General features: G+C 42.5%; 1 protein-coding gene across 4 annotated transcripts in view; it reads right to left on the reverse strand.

Moving 5' to 3' along the window:
- The window catches only part of LOC122564496 (serpin B6-like), a 39,659-nt gene extending 28,829 nt beyond the window's left edge, over positions 1-10,830 (reverse strand). For 2 of the 4 annotated variants that reach the window (XM_043719468.1, XM_043719465.1), the window contains exon 1: positions 3,440-3,734. Coding sequence is in view for 2 of the 4 variants with exons in the window: in XM_043719465.1 (XP_043575400.1) it covers position 3,440 (1 nt within the window). In the remaining 2 variants the exon portion in view is untranslated. Of the gene's footprint in view, positions 1-3,439; positions 3,735-10,757 lie in introns of those variants that run through there. The other 2 variants (XM_043719464.1, XM_043719467.1) reach the window with 2 other exon arrangements.
- Positions 10,831-16,971: the final 6,141 nt, after the last annotated feature.

The raw sequence follows: 16,971 nt of genomic DNA on the forward strand, positions 1-16,971 counted from the left end.
ATCGCAGCTCCACCTCCCCCATCGCAGCCCCACCTCCCCCACTGCAGCCCCTCCTCCCCCGTCGCAGACCCCGTCCGATCACAGATACCCCTCCTGCTCAGCACAGGCCCTCTCTCCATTCACAGTCTCTCTCTCTCCCATTAAAGCCCCTGTGCAATTCTGATCACTCTGTTATAGGAAGAATATTATTAAACTGGAGTGGGTTCAGAAAGGATTTATTAGGCTGTTGCCAGGAATTTGAGACATAAAAATAAAGTGGAAATGCAGGGACTTTTCTCACTGGAGTGTAGGAGTTTGAGAGGTGACCTTGTAGAGGTTTATACAATCATGACAGGCATAAAGTTAAAAATCACACAACACCAGGTTATAGTCCAACAGGTTTAATTGGAAGCACACTAGCTTTCGGAGCGACGCTCCTTCATCAGGCGTTGCTCCGAGAGCTAGTGTGCTTCCAATTAAACCTGTTCGACTATAACCTGGTGTTGTGTGATTTTTAACTTTGTACACCCCAGTCCAACACCGGCATCTCCAAATCATGACAGGCATAGATAGCGTTAATGATTAGTGTGTTTTCGCTACGATGGGAGATTTAAAGACGAGGGGCCATATTTTTAAGGTGAGAGGAGAGAAATTTAAAAAAGAAATGGGGGGGCAAATTTTGTAACACAGAGGATGGTTTAGAATGAACTTCCTGAGGACACAGTTACAATGTTTAAAAGACACTTAAATTGGTACAAATATAGGAAAGGTTTGGAGGGATATGGGTCTGAAGCAGGCAGGTGGGATCAGTTTAATTTGGGATGATGTTGTCAAGGACTGGTTGGACTGAAAGGTTTGTTATCATGCTGTATGACTCTGTGACTCCTCTCTCTCCTATCATAGCCCCTCTCTCCTCCAACACTGCTCCCCTCTCTCACTCAACCACACCAAGCCCCAGGCCTCACTCCCTCAAGTTAGTTAGCTGTTGTGTTTATTTGATCACTGTCTGGGATGTTCTTCCATCGCCGGGGGGAGTGGCTGGCCCTGGACACTGGGAAGACGCATCCCGTTCCCAATTGAGGAGCGGTCTCGTGTCCCAGTTTGGTCCGCTCCCTTGGGTGACTGGTACGAATCCCCACAAGGGAGACATCTGAATTAGACAGTGAAAGGAGGTCGATAGAAAACACGGCAAAAAGGGGCCAGGCAACTCTGTGCACAGACCAGGGTAAGAAAATTGACTTTTAAGTACTGTCTTGGTGGCTGGGATTGAGTTTTATAGTTAATAAGGGACTAACGAAGGAACTCAATATGGGCTGTGCCGTGGGTAAGGAAAAAGCTTCTGGGAGAACTAAAGAAGAAAAAGGCAATGGAAATGGAGGCGTGGTCCCTTACAACATACCTCCAGAAAGTCCGTTGGGCAGGATGTTGTGGAATTGGAAAAATAATACTTGTACAAGGGAAAAAGATGATTAAGTATTGTTGCTTTATGGACTAAGGAAACCATTCTTCGTCCCGCCGTCTTCTGGCCAAAGTACGGGTCGGACGAAGACTGGGTTTGCAAATATTTGAATTTATATGTCAATGAAAAACAGCCTTACAGTCAGGAGGAATCAGATTATGCTTCAAGTCGGAAGGGCTAGTGGCTGAAGGGCTACTGAGGGTCCACTTTGTAACTAAATCATGGCCAGACAACCAGAAAAATATTCAAAAGATAGAGGGCTGAAGCGAGGAGCACCCAGAGGTGTTGTTGCGGGAAGCTCAGAAAGTGTCTGTGAGAAATGGTGTGTGAGAGAGAGAGAACGAAAAGAGCTATACAGCTGGTAGAAAGTTTAACCCTTTGTGATTTGGTTTGAATGCTCATTTGTTTGTTGGTGATTGAATGTTAGCGCTTTATTCTCTGGAGCTTGAGTTCCAGGACTGTTTTGAATCTGATTTTTATTATGGAAACTTAACATGATTTCTTTTAACGTTCAGGATTCTATAGTGATTATGCAAAGAAAATGATAACTCCTGTTCTTTTTACAGGTCATGACTGCCTTACTATCAGTTTCTAACTAATCTCTTTTATCCTTACATAAAAGCGATTTATGGAGGACAGTTGAAGTTTCAGTTCAACATTAGATTGTAGTAAAAACAAAATCCTATGGTTAATATCTGTGACCTTGGATTCGGCCATTGTTCATGCATTAGAAGTTTTTTTTTAACTTGAATAGACAAATTCTTTTAAGGCAGCTCCGATTATTTCACGACCTATAGCATTGTAATTGAGCAATGATTGGTCAGGACTACTTAAGAAAACTAATTTTGGATTTAAATTAAGGGACTAAAACTGGGTAATTATAGTGGATTTCAAAGTTGGGAACTGTATGCATTTTACATTTTAAATATTGAATACTGAATAAATGAATGTAAATATATAAATATATTTACAAATTCGGAACAGGCTTTAAAGTTAGTCAAGCATAAATTGATGAATTGGTATTTGAAGTTATGGGGAGAAGAAATATTGCAATATTTCTTAAAAAAAAATTCTCAAGGTCTAAATAAAACATTAGGTGATGAAGAACGGCCATTAGGTGGCCCTAAGGCTGTTCAGTTGGTTAAATCGGGTCAGCAATTGATCTGGCAACGTAACATGAGAAGTAGAAACAAAAGGCAAAAATAATGCTAGCCCACGGTTGGTGAGATAATAAAGAAAAGGACAAAACTAAAAGGAGAAAGAAACAGGAATGGTCAGGGAGGCAATGTTATTACTGTGAAAGGACGGGTCACTTTAAGAGAGAGTGTCCAGATTTGAAAAAGGAAGTAAAGACAGTACCGTTTAGGAACCTTGATGAAAAACAGAGGTGTCAGGAGTTCCTGCCCCTGGGGACCCACCAGGAACCCAGATTAAATTTAAAGGTGGGACTTTATAAAGAGGACGTAGTTTTCCTAGTCGATACAGGGGCAGCAAGGTCATCCTTAAAATTTAAGCCCAAGGCAGGGGGAACGAAAGAGTTAATTGGATTATGGTAACAGTTTTGTGATGAGAGGCACGAAGAATCAGTTTTGCGCTCATGACAAAATACTGCCACCAAATTGGGACTGAAATAACTGCAAATGGTGCTATGAAATCTGTTGAGGTTCTTAAAAATGAATGTGCTCGAGCAAAACAATTACAGGAACAGAATGAGAAAGCACAAGTGTCTGATAAACAAACAGAACTGCGCAATTACAGTTTTAAAAATGTTTTGGTCATTTGTTGTATTTCCACCCTGAATTACAGATAATGATTTTTATATTTATATAATATATAATTAATAATTAATATTTACAATAAATTGATTGTGCTAGCCTGAATCAATATTAATTGGCAGGATCCCTTCACGCAGTCTCAGTGACCTGTCAAATTGATTCATGGTTAATTTAAAACATGACTGCATTAATTCATTGTTAATTAAAGAATGGAAAGCTACATTACTGGCTGATGAGGTAACGAAAGAAGCAGCTCTGAATCCACAGGAAGCGGTGGTTTATTCCCTAATACCTGCTGTCCCAGGTTCTCGGGAAGTTCCTATATCTGGCCACTGCCAATCCCAGTAACTAAAGATTTGTTCTTAAAGAAGTATATACTGGGCTTGTCCTCCTCTTTGTCTTTCCTCAGGAAACAGGCTTTATTAGCACAGACTCCACCCCTTGAATTCGCTGTTCATCCGATTCGACCGGGAGATTGGGTCTTAGTAAAATCATGGACAGGGACTAAATTGCAGCCGGACTGGGAAGGGCCTTATCAGGCTCTTTTGACTACCGAAACGGCAATAAGGACGGCGGAGAAAGGCTGGACTCATTATACTCGGATCAAAGGGCCAGTGGAATCTCCAGTTAAGGAAGAAGTCTGGACAGCCGAACCAGTGCAAGAACGACTGAAACTCAGGCTAAAGAGACTTTGAGTAACTGATTATACAGTGGCGAGCCGAGCACGGGATTATTTCTGTAGGATTGTATATTAAGACTTTTTGTGCTTCAGCATGATTTTTAGAATACTGGGAATGCTTAGAGTTATGATGCTAGCCCTCTTAGTATTGGGATTTTGTCAAATAACAGTTCCTGAGTCTGATAATCCACAAGTAATAGACGCTGATGCATGCAGTTTAGTAAATTGTGGGGATGTAGATAATCAGAGACAGTACCGCAGCTCAGAGATACATCTTAAGTCCTATGGGGATGGCCTTGGGGATAGTACTTGGTATTATGGTCTCGTCACAGTACACCGGGCCCCCTTCCGACCAACTCGTGATTGTCCCGATAAAAAGTGTAACCCAATATACTAACAATAAAGAAAACCACATGGCACGAAGCAATTCTGGGGGGCACCTATGAAATACAATTAGATGAAACATTTGGGATAGAAATGAAAGCAAACGGGAAGGATTTCTCGGGCTGTTGTTTTCGAATTAGTGTAGGACTGGGAAAACGGGTAGAACTACTGGATAACAAGGTACAACCTTTCACCCCTCCCGATGACCCCCAAAGTAGTAAAAATTATAGAGGTAAAGGACTTGAAACAGACTATCGAAATAGAAACTGGGCACGGGGATGCAAATGCCTGGGTTAAATGGGTAAAGTATACTGTAAAAAAGTCTGAACAAGAGCAATTGCTATGCATGTGCCTCCGGTAGGCCAGGGGCCCAGGTGGTTCCCTTTCCACTCGGGTGGAAGCGAGACAGGAAGGGCATGAAATGTATGATAGCCCTGTATCAGGATGAGACTGCATGGAATGATAGGAATTGTACCTCCCTATCTCTGATGTTCCCTCCCTTGGAGAAGAAAGATTTAAAAGCACCCCCCCTTACGTTTTCAGTCGTAGTTGGAAATCACACATCGTGTGTGCGTAGACGAGGTACAAATCGGTCTAGAGATTTGGGGGAGCTGAAATTGTGTACAGAGATTAAGAATGTCACCGAAACGGACAAGGGAGGTAACTACTCAGCACTAAAAATTCCCCGAGCGGATCTGTGGTTGGTACTGTGGCCGCAAAATATTGAGACCCACCCTACCTCCAGATTGGAGAGGGATATGTGCAATTGTACAATTGGCAATTCCATTTACCCTGGCATTTGAGAAGGAAAAGATAGTAGGGAAAAAGGCAAGGGGTAAGAGATTACTGTTAGACACCTCTTTCGATGACAGGATTTACCTAGACTCAATAGGAGTCCCTAGCGGGGGTACCTGATGAGTTCAAGGTTCGTAACCAGATTGCACAAGCTTTGAGTCAGCTCTCTTCTGGTGGGTAACAATTAATAAAAGTGTAGATTGGATAAATTACATTTTGTATAATCAACAGTGATTTATAAATTAAACAAGAGATATCAGAACAGCTTGATGCGACAAGTAGGATGGCATGGGAAAACAGAATGGCCCTTAATATAATTTTAACAGAAAAAGGGTGTATGTGTGTGATGTTAGGAAGAAGCTGTTGTACCTTGGTTCCTAATAACACTGCGCCTGATTCAATTACTCGGGCCTTAAGGGGATTGACTAGCTTAGCAGAGGAACTGGCTGAGAATTCAGGAGTAGACACATCTCTCACGGGATGGCTTGAATCATGGTTTGGGAAATGGAAGGGGTGATGGTTTCCATTCTTACTTCCCTGATAGTAGTAGTCGGGGTATTGGTGGCCATTGGCTGTTGTATCATACCCTGTATACGAGGGCTCACCCAAAGACTGATTGAGAAAGCCTTAATGAAACAGATGCCCCTAAAGGGGAATCAGGCAGAAGAACTTTATCGACTAAATAATGAGGGGATGAGTGAGACCAAGATGGATGAAATCTCCGGAATGATTCTTGCGAATCTTGGGGGTGATGCTTAAAAGAAAAATGCAGAAGGTAACAAATGGTAATTAAAGAAAAAGGGGAAATTGTGGGATATAGGTAAAGTAGTGTTACTTCTGCAATTATAATTACTTATGCAAGGTAAATGAACTCACACCAGTGTGTAATTGTTTCAACTAAGAGCTGAGTCAACAAGAATGCAAACTATGTGGAGGAAATACATAATTGTTTTTGTATTAGCTAAAATTGTATGCAAGAATGAAACATGACTGCAAAACAATGGTAGATGTTACAGACAAATAGATAAGGTGCTGTGAGGATGTAGGTTAAGCCAGATATGCTTGTACAAACAGTAGTTATAAGCATCTATTTCTCACTTTTACAGAAACACAGGAACAAACCCCAATTAAAAGGTCATAAGGATCAGTATAGTTGGGGAAAGCACAGATGGAGGGAGTAGATAATGTAGATAATGGTGAAGAAAGGATATACCTAACAATGGGCCACAGCGGGGTGTGGTCAAACGGCCTTGTGAGGCCAGAAATAAGCCTTTTGTCTCAGACATGGCCAGATAAGGCAAGAGATAAACAAGAGTAATGGGTGCCGGTCTTAGAGAAGTGGAAGATGTAAATGGGGAGGAGCAATGGGATAAAAAAAGGAACCAAATTACATAAATATCGTGTATTAGTTGAATTCAGTGTGTGTGTGTCCCTGCCTTGTAGACAGTGGACATCGCACCCTCTTGCAAGGGTAAAATAAATGACACTACTGATTCAGATCTTGTCTCAGACTGAAATTATTGAAGTGAGTGAGATTTGTTTCTCACAATCACCAACATTTTTAGAATTGGTGCCAAAGCCCTGTTTAAACATGCTTTAAAAAATGCTTTAAACATGTGCTGGTACCGGGCTACACTCACTTATGAAGCAGTGCATAAACTGTGCATATATGTGTGCTACCAACAAACACAGGCTTGGTAATTAGCGTGGTTGGCCACATTATGTAAGTGCCTTCCTTGTTTTTCAGAACCCACAGTAGGCCTTGAAACAAGAGCTCCAACATAGCAATGTGACCCACTGCATTGAGACCTCCCTCTGCAGCAGGACTCCCCAAAATGGGCCTCCAGACCCCCAAGTGGGGACACAAGCTGAAATTTCAGGGTAGCAAGCTCTGAGGCCACAATGGAGAAAGTGAGGACTGCAGATGCTGGAGATCAGAGCTGAAAATGTGTTGCTGGAAAAGCGCAGCAGATCAGGCAGCATCCAAGGAGCAGGAGAATCGACGTTTCGGGCATAAGCCCTTCCTGAAAAAGGGCTTATGCCCGAAACGTCGATTCTCCTGTTCCTTGGATGCTGCCTGACCTGCTGCGCTTTTCCAGCAACACATTTTCAGCTCTGAGGCCACAATGGCTAACATGGGGGGTCTGACCAAGTTATAATAGCTGCACTCCCTCTCTAAAAGGCCTCAAAGTTCCTGCCTCCACACCTCCACCAATTCCTATAAGAAATAGGAGCCAGGAGAGGGCCATTCAGCCCACGTTGCCATCCAATATGACCGTGACTGATCTCATCTCGACCTCCACTCTCCATGAACCTTCAACCCATTATGAATTAAAAACCTATCTCCTCCTTAGATATACTCCATGTCCTGGGATCCACCACACCCTGGACACGACCCTTTGTGAGAGGTAACTTCTCATCACTGTTTTGAAGCCCCTTTGCACAAAAACCATGAACTCACATTTTCCTGGATTGTCCCACCTGAGGTAACATCCTTTCTGCGCATTACTTTTGTCAATTCCTTTCAGGGGTCCTTTATAAACCTCAATCAAATCTCCTGTCATTCTTCCAAACTCCAGAGAGTATAGGCCTAAGCTGCTCAATCTCTCTTCATAGGACAGACCCCTCATCTCTGGAATCGGTCCAGTGAATCTGGTCTGAACTGCCTCCGATGCAACTACATCCTGCCTCAAGAAAGGGGACTAAAATTGTACACAATACTCCAGGTGCCAACTCATGGATGCCTTATACAGTTATGTCAGCACTTCCCTACTTTTATACTCAATTCCGTTAACAATAAATTCACAACTTCCATTTCCATTCCTTATTACCAGCTTTACCTACATACCAGGTTTCTGTGATTCATGCACAGCGACACCCAGATCTCTCTGCACTAAAGCAACTCTAAAGTTTCTCACCTTTTAGATAATAAATGTTTTTCTATTCCTTTGACCAAAATGGGCAACCTCACACTTATCCAGGTTAAACTATATCTCTCAGGTCTCTCTCTCTCCCTGCACCCTCTCACAGGTCACTGTGTTGCTGCTTCTCATGAAGAAGTCATGACAATTTACAAGCCTCAATATAGGGTCACAACAGGAAAAGGTTCAGGAAACAAAGATCTATAATCCTTCCAGCTTCATTTGAACAACCTTAAATCTTAACCATTCACATTTTCTGTTGGACATTTAACACCTTCTTAGCATGTATGTCTCTGTCCTGAAGATGGGCTTATGAAACATCGATTCTCCTGCTTCTCAGATGCTGCCTGACCTGCTGTGCTTTTCCAGCACCACACTCTTCGACTCTGATCTCCGACATCTGCAGCCCTCACTTTCAATGTCTTGAAAGAGTTCAGAAAAGATTTACAGGGATGTTGCCAGAGTTGGAGAATTTGAGCTATTCGGAGAGGCTGACCAGGCTGGGGCTGTTTTCCTTGGAGCGTCGGAGGCTGAGGGGTGACCTTATAGAGGGTTATAAAATCATGAGGGGCATGGATAGGATAAATAAACAAAGTCTTTTCCCTGGGGCCGGGGGTCCAGAACTAGAGGGCATAGGTTTTGGGTGAAAGGGGAAAGATATAAAAGAGACCTAAGGGGCAACCTTTTCACGCAGAGGGTGGTACGTGTATGGAATGAGCTGCCAGAGGAAGTGGTGGAGGCTAGTACAATTGCAACATTTAAATGACATTTGGATGGGTATATGAATAGAAAGGGTTTAGAGGGATATGGACCAAATGTTGGCAGGTGGGACTAGATTGGGTTGGGATATCTGGTCAGCATGGACGAGTTGGACCGAAGGGTCTGTTTCCATGCTGTACATCTCTATGATTCTATGGCTTTGTCTGTATCTGATTGTCACTTCCTGTGTCCTTGCCTTCATTCCTTTGACCTATAATTCAGTCCTGCCCCTCACTCTGACATCTACCCTGTCTTTCCTGATGTCCTTCCCCGTCAAACTCTATATTTGCTTAGAAACGATTCATCTTAAATAACTTCCAACTTTGATAAAGGGTCCTCAACCTGGAACCCTAACTCTCTTCTTCCATCTACATGCCAGTGCCTGACCTGTTGAGTATTTCAAAAATTTCCCATTTTTAGTTCAGCTTTCCTGTAGCTTTCCAGCGTTTGCTTTGGATTCGGCGAATGCACCAGCCGACTTGCAAAGCTCTGTCCCGGCACAGATACAGCCAGTGGGAAACACCCATGGTATGGAATTAGTGAATTTATAAACAGCTGCCACTGCCAATCTCAACCCCCAGAGGTTTTTAAGTTGTTGCTGAAAGGGAGATGGAGATTGTCTGCGACTGAGGCTGGACACACAGTCAGAGTTTTTGTGGACTTGTCTGTTTGCTCTGAGACCCCTGCCCTCGCTGAGCCACACCCAGGCAGGAAACCCACCCTTGTTCATTTCCTGACAGCCAGGAAGTGACTATCTTACAGGAAAATGGGATCGAGAGGCAAGGATTGTGAGGGGAGGAGAGAGGCAAGGATTGTGTGAGAACATAGCAGGCGGTGGAAGCTAATTCTCATTCTTTTATGGGATACGGACATCACTGGCTAAGGCAACATTTACCGGGAGTTGAGCTGCCATGAGGAGGAGAGAAAAGTAATTTAAAAAATCATTGAAGCTTCATTTTTTGAAGTATACAAGATGGGTCAAACCAGTATGTGTTTTGGGTAAAAACAATGACTGCAGATGCTGAAAACCAGAGTCTAGATTAGAGTCGTGCTGGAAAAGCATAGCAGTTCAGGCAGCATCCGAGGAGCAGGAAAATCGACGTTTCGGGCAAAAGCCTTTCATCAGGAATACAGGCAGAATGCCTGAAGGGTGGAGAGATAAATGAGAGGAGGGTGGGGTTGGGGAGAAAGTAGCATAGAGATGTGTTATATGCAATTTTTACTGTTTTTCTTCCCTGATCTGTGCTGATAGGGAGGAGGGAAGAGGATTTCGACTTCCCAACAGTTTAGTTCCACATCAGGATGGTGTGGGGCTTGGAAGGGAACTTGGAGGCGGAGTCTTTTCCATCTGCTTTGGAAGAGGAGTAGCACTGAGGGTCAACCTAGAGCACGTGGTTGGCAGTGGCTGAAAAAAGGGCAGCTTACCTTTAACAGTTTCAGTGAAAACAACACTTCAACTGCTCGCATTGAGGCTTGGCTCAGGGCCAAGTACATCTATTGTAAACGCTCAGCATTGAAAGGTGTGCAATTAGCACAGGACTTTGACAGTCACAGGAGAAGGGAACAGTTTAAAAAAAAGACCCTGACGATCTGCACTTTGGAATCCCCAGTGAAGTGCAGGATGAGATAGCTCGGGCAGCCCTTTCGACAAAACCCAAGACAAACTAACAACCACAGGTTCGGAAAAATCATTTAGACTCTGCTTCCTCTCCTACCTTTAGTCTCCTGTAAAACATGGATCGGTGAGTTAACTCGAGGCAAACAATGTGAATTAAACCGAAGCAACGGAAAATGTCTGTCTCTAAATGAAAATGAGATAACCACAGAGCCTTGCTGCACCGACGATGCAGACAACCTTAACCAGGATTTGGAGATGCTGGTGTTGGGCTGGGGTGTACAAAGTTAAAAATCACACAACACCAGGTGGGTGCTTCCAACTAAACCTGTTGGACTATAACCTGGTGTTGTGTGATTTTTGACATCAACCAGAGAATGAATCCACATACCGTAATCCGGCGGTGCTGATTTATCTCCGAGTGGAAGGTCGCTTGTTGCCTGATGCATTTCCGAAATCTAATGACTAAATAGTGTATAATCAAATCGAAAGTGCAACTCGGAACTAAAGAACCAAAGCGCTTTTCACACGCCCAAGGGACCACTGACTAAATATTTCTGCAGTGGCCCGAATGTTACTTTCTTTATGGTAATATTTTCGTTAGACTGTGATACTGAGGGATATGGATTCAAGGCACAGTTCAAAGGCGGGTGATGATGGAACAGCATTGACGGGTTGAATGGCCTTCTCTTCCGAGGTTTCAAACAAGGGGAAGAAAGTGAGGACTGCAGATGCTAGAGATCAGAGTCAAAACAATGTGATGCTGGAAAAGCACAGCAGGTCAGGCAGCATCCAAGGAACAGGAGAGTCGACGTGTCGAGCATAAGCCCTTCATCATTCCCGCTCGAAACTTTGACTCTCCCGCACCTCCGATGCTGCCTGACCGGCTGTGCTTTTCCAGCAGCACACTTTTTGACTGGGTTTCAGACAAGCAGATTGAGTTTCATTCACACAGTTACAACCCCCCCCCCCCTCCAAGGTTAGGAAGAGGAGTAGCAGTGTGGGTCACCCTATGGCACATAGTTTGCAGTGGCTCAATAAGGCAGCTTAACTTTAACAGCAACAGTGAAAACAAAACTTCACCTGCACTGTTCAAAATCCCAAATTTGCACATACTCAATCATAATTAAGGCAAAGTCAGAAGCCACACCATACCAGGTTATAGTCCAACAGGCTTATTTGAAATCCCATCAAATTTCAGGTGAAGGGACAATATGTGTTACTGTAGAGATACAGGTCTGCACCTTTCAGACCATTGCAGAACGTTTCGATATGTGGCACTCTATTATAAAGGTATCCACCTTCATTCAATCAGTCGAAAGGTGTGTGTAACATACAGTAACCACAGAACCCAGACAATATGTGTATGTAATATTGTAGCCTTGTAATTAGCGTTGACACATAAGTAATAGTGACACTTCACTGAAGAAGGAGCAGCGCTCCTAACGTTTGTGATTTCAAATAAACCTGTTGGATTATAACCTGGTGTTGTGTGACTTCTGACCTTGTCCACCCCTGTCCAACACCGGCACCTCCACGTCATGATTAAAACAGACAAAAGAAAATAATTTCACAGTAACCCAGAGGTGAGAAAAGAATATAGACATGCAACTCTTCTATCTTCAATGTGAGTTCAAATTTTAAAATGTAGTCAGTTTTTAAACTCTTCTAAGTGAATGATCTCTCTGAGACTTGGAGGTGCCGGTGTTGGACTGGGGTGGACAAAGTTAAAAATCACACGACACCAGGTTATAGTCCAACAGGTTTATTTGGAAGCATTAGCTTTCGGAGCGCTGCTCCTTCGTCAGGTGGTTGTGGAGGTTAGGATTATGCTCACAGAATTGAGAGCCAAAGGAGTCCAGTGTTGTGGAGTGTGATACAGTAAACAATCTTGGATTAAAACTTATAATGGGATATTATAATGGGATATGCTGGTTTCTGTTGTTTGATATGTAAACCCCAGAACTTCTTTTAAATTACATTCTCAAGTTTGCTCAGCTTTTTAAACATAGGTGTGAAGTCTGTCTGTATCCCAATGCTATGTCAGACTGACAAACCCTCTGTATAGTTTTACAGAGTTTTACATGGATTCATGCAGTTTTGAGCAAAATAAAATGTAATTCTACAAAAACAAATTCACCCCTATATGTGCATGCATGTAGGAGTGACAGATTGAGTGTGCATGAGTTTGTACGTTCTCCCCGTGTCGGCGTGGGTTTCCTCCGGGTGCTCCAGTTTCCTCCCACAGTCCAAAAGATGTGCAGGTCAGGTAAATTGGCCGTAACACTATGGGCTAAATTGCCCGTAGTGTTAGTTAAGGGGTAAATGCAGGGGTATGGGTGGGTTGTGCTTCGGCGGGGCGGTGTGGACTTGTTGGGCCGAAGGGCGTGGGTGTGTGAGTATTAGAGTGTGTGTGTGTCTGAGATCTACTTACTCCTTTTGCCTGTATTCACCTGAAAAATTACCTTGTTTTACCCTTTCAAATTTATTTTAGATTTGCCTAAGCTGTTTCCTTAGGCTTTGGAACTTTTGCCTGTATGCTTCAGGAACTAACTCATAACTACCTACAAAAGCCTTTTATACAGTTTCATAATCCTGACAAGGAAACATCAATTTCATGCACTCTACTGTCTTCCTGCTCTACAATGGGCAGTGTCCAGTCTTCCTTTAGCCACTTAAGTTGTTTTGCTGTTTTCTCAAATGACATGAAAAAAATCTCCACATCCTTATCAGCACTTTCAGTTCAGCATCTGCAATATTTTCTCTTGTGACTGGTTTCCATAATTGGCTGTTGAACTGGGCGAGACAGAAACTGGCCCTTATAATAGCACAACCTATACTGCTCATAATGCTATAACAACATCCAGTAAATTCAGCTCACATTGTTTGCATTCTGAAACTCCTCCCCCCCTACCAAACACCAAAACAGAGCAATTGGTTGCTGTAATTCTGCAAATGATGGTTGGTGATGTTTATGATTTTGTATGTATATATTATCACGGGAAAACATTTATCACAGAAAAGTCAGGTTCTTCCTGAGTTAGAGGTCTTAAAGTTTATTTCAACACTACTTACGAGGCCACGATATCACATATACAATGTCTGGGTTCAGTGCTTACTGAGGTTACTGTATGTTACACATATCTTTAGGTAACTGACTCCATTACACAGAGAGAGTGACTGAATAGAGGTTGATACCTTATAATGGAGTGCCACATATCGAGACATCTGAAAGGTGCAGATCTGTATGGTCTAGAATCTTTGCATTAACACATCATCCCCATTTTCTGATAAATTAATAAAATGATGCATATTGTGAGATATTGTATTATAGGCCTCTTCACTAACCCACTCACAAGCACTTTACATTTACTTATTCATAACTCCTGTACTAACCCACTCACAAGCAAACACTGTGTTCCGGTTCATTCATTCATAACTCCCCACTATAATATGGTTTCATTCATTCATAAAACTGTAGTTTTGAGTACATTTTACTATTACCAGATAAACTAAAATTAAAGCAATACTTCCAAACCTATTACTGTTCCTTCATACCTTCAACCCTTATCAGACCTACTTATATCAAAAGCTACCTCTGAATAAAGTTAAAAATCACACAACACCAGGTTTTAGTCCAACAGGTTTAATTGGAAGCACACTAGCTTTCGGAGCAATGCCCCTTCATCAGGTGATAGTGGAGGGCTCGATCGTAACACAGAATTTATAGCAAAAATTTGCAGTGTGATGTAACTGAAATTATACATTGAAAAATTGATTGTCTGTTAAGCCTTTCATCTGTTAGAATACAGTGATAGTTTCACTTCTTTCATGTGTAAATCACAAAACCCTTTTTTTTAAAGTTGCATTCTCAGTTAGCTGTTAACAATGGTGATGAAGGATGGTCACCCGAAGGTCCGAGGCTGAATGTCCTGGACCACTGAAGTGTTCCCCAACTGGGAGGGAACCCTCCTGTCTGTTGATTGTTGTGCGTTGCCCATTCATCCGTTGTCATAGCCTTTGTCCCGGAGGCATGGTACATTGGGGAAACTGAGCAAAGGCTACGACAACGGATGAATGGGCACCGCACAACAATCAACAGACAGGAGAGTTCCCTCCCAGTTGGGGAACACTTCAGTGGTCCAGGACATTCGACCTCGGACCTTCGGGTGACCATCCTCCAAAGGTGGACTTCGGGACAGGCAGCAAAGAAAAGTGGCTGAGCAGAGGCTGATAGCTAAGTTCGGTACCCAAAGGGAGGGCCTCAACCGGGACCTTGGGCACACTCTCTCGTGCTCTCTCTACAGACGAAGACCCACATGCACACATATATTTTGGGTGGTGAATTTGTACTTGCAGAGTTACACTGCACTTTGCTCAAAAACTGCACACATTCATGTAGAACACTGAGCTCAAAAACTGCATGAATTTATGTAAAACTTGGAAGTACACTAGCTTTCGGAGCGACGCTCCTTCATCAGGTGATGTGGAGGACTCGATTGGAACACAGAGTTTATAGCAAAAATTTGCAGTGTGATGTAACTGAAGTTATACATTGAAGAATTGATTGTCTGTTAAGCCTTTCATCTGTTAGAATACAGATCTTTCATGAAAGAAGTGAAACTATCACTGTATTCTAACAGATGAAAGGCTTAACAGACAATCAATTCTTCAATGTATAATTTCAGTTACATCACACTGCAAACTTTTGCTATAAATTCTGTGTTACAATCGAGCCCTCCACAATCAGCTGATGAAGGAGCGTCGCTCCGAAAGCTAGTGTGCTTCCAATTAAACCTGTTGGACTATAACCTGGTGTTGTTTGATTTTTAACTTTGTACACCACAGTCCAACACCGGCATCTCCAAATCATACCTCTGAATAAGTATCCAAGACTACTGACCTATATTCAGATGAACACCATCCCCGCCATCATGTCTCCATGACCTACCCGAAACTACAGAAAGATTATAACATTAATCAGTCCTTACCAACCTTCTCTCAGACCTGAATAGATTGCAGAACACCAAACATTTTCCCCGATTAGTATGTATTTGTTGAATACCTTTTAACAGGGCCGCAATCACCTTAACTGACAAAATAGCGCTTACGTGAAATTGCATTAATGAATGAAACCATAAAATATCACAGCTGTGGTAATCAGTTTAATATCCTTTATTAAGTACAGGTATAATTTCTAACCTGTTTAGAATATATAGGCCTAGTATGTTTACTAACATTTACTAACTTAAAAGACAAGACTAATAACTCTTAATTACTCAAGCAGTCCAGACAGAGTTCTTAATTAATCCCATCTAAAGTAACAGCTAACACTTAGCAAACGTTTAGGCCATCCCATGTGTACTATAGATAAAATATTGTTATACCATAGTTATGGAAGTGTAATATATGTAACAATTGTGTTTAAAAAGGCTACTGCAAGAACTGTATTTCAGGATTCTATTGCTGCCTTGAATTTGTGCTACTGCAGTTACTGAATAAAGAGACTATTTTCACCAGATACTGATTTCAGTCATTATTTGAACACAATCCCACAATATATTGCCTCTATACATTCAGATAACACCTTGGTAGATATACAACATGACTAGATCAGTATAATTACTGGAATGTCACAAAGAAACAAAGGTCATTGAGTATATTTAAAAACAGAGATCCATAAGTTCTTGATTGCCAAGGGGTCAAAGGTTATTGGGGAAAAAGCAGGAAGTTGGGTTTGAAAAACCTAACCGCCATGATTGAATGGCAGAGCAGACCTGATGGGCAGAATGGCCTAATTTCTGCACCTATGTCTTATGGAAACACAGAAAATAGGAACAGGAATTGGCCATTTGGTCCTTGATCTTACACCACCATTCATTATGATCCTGGCCGATCATCCAACTCATCAAACTGTTCCTGCTTTCTCCCCCACATCCTTTGATTCCCTTTTAGTCTCAAGTACTACATCCACTTCCTTTTTAAAACCAAATAATGTTTTGGCCTCCACTGCTTTCTGTGATAGTGAATTCCACAACCTCACCACTTTCTGGGTGAAGAAATTTCCCCTCGTCTCAATCCTAAATGGTTTAGCCCATATCCTTTAGACCGTGACCCTGTGTTCTGGATTTCTCAATCACTGGGAACATCCTTTCTGCACTTACCCTGTAAGGACCTGTTAGAATTGTATACGTTTCTTTGAGATCCTATGTCATTTTTCTGAAACAAGTGTACAGAAATTGTTGGAAAAGCTCAGCAGGTCTAGCAGCATCTGTGCCGAGAAATCAGAGTGAACGTTTCGGGTCCAGTGACCTGTCCTCAGAACTGGACTTTTCATTCTTCTGAACACCAGCGAACATAATCCTAATCGATTCAATCTTCACTCATACATCAGTCCTGCCTCCCAGGAATCAGTTTTTGTCGGCAAGCATGCTCTTCCTCAGATAAGGAGATCAGGACTGCATTCTGGATCAGTGGTGCTGGAAGAGCACAGCAATTCAGGCAGCATCCGAAAAGCTTCGAAATCGACGTTTCGGGCAAAAGCCCTTCATCAGGAATAAAGGCAGAGAGCCTGAAGCGTGGAGAGATAAGCTAGAGGAGGGTGG

Source organism: Chiloscyllium plagiosum, chromosome 29 (assembly GCF_004010195.1).
Source record: "Chiloscyllium plagiosum isolate BGI_BamShark_2017 chromosome 29, ASM401019v2, whole genome shotgun sequence".
NCBI classification, from domain to species: Eukaryota; Metazoa; Chordata; class Chondrichthyes; order Orectolobiformes; family Hemiscylliidae; genus Chiloscyllium; species Chiloscyllium plagiosum.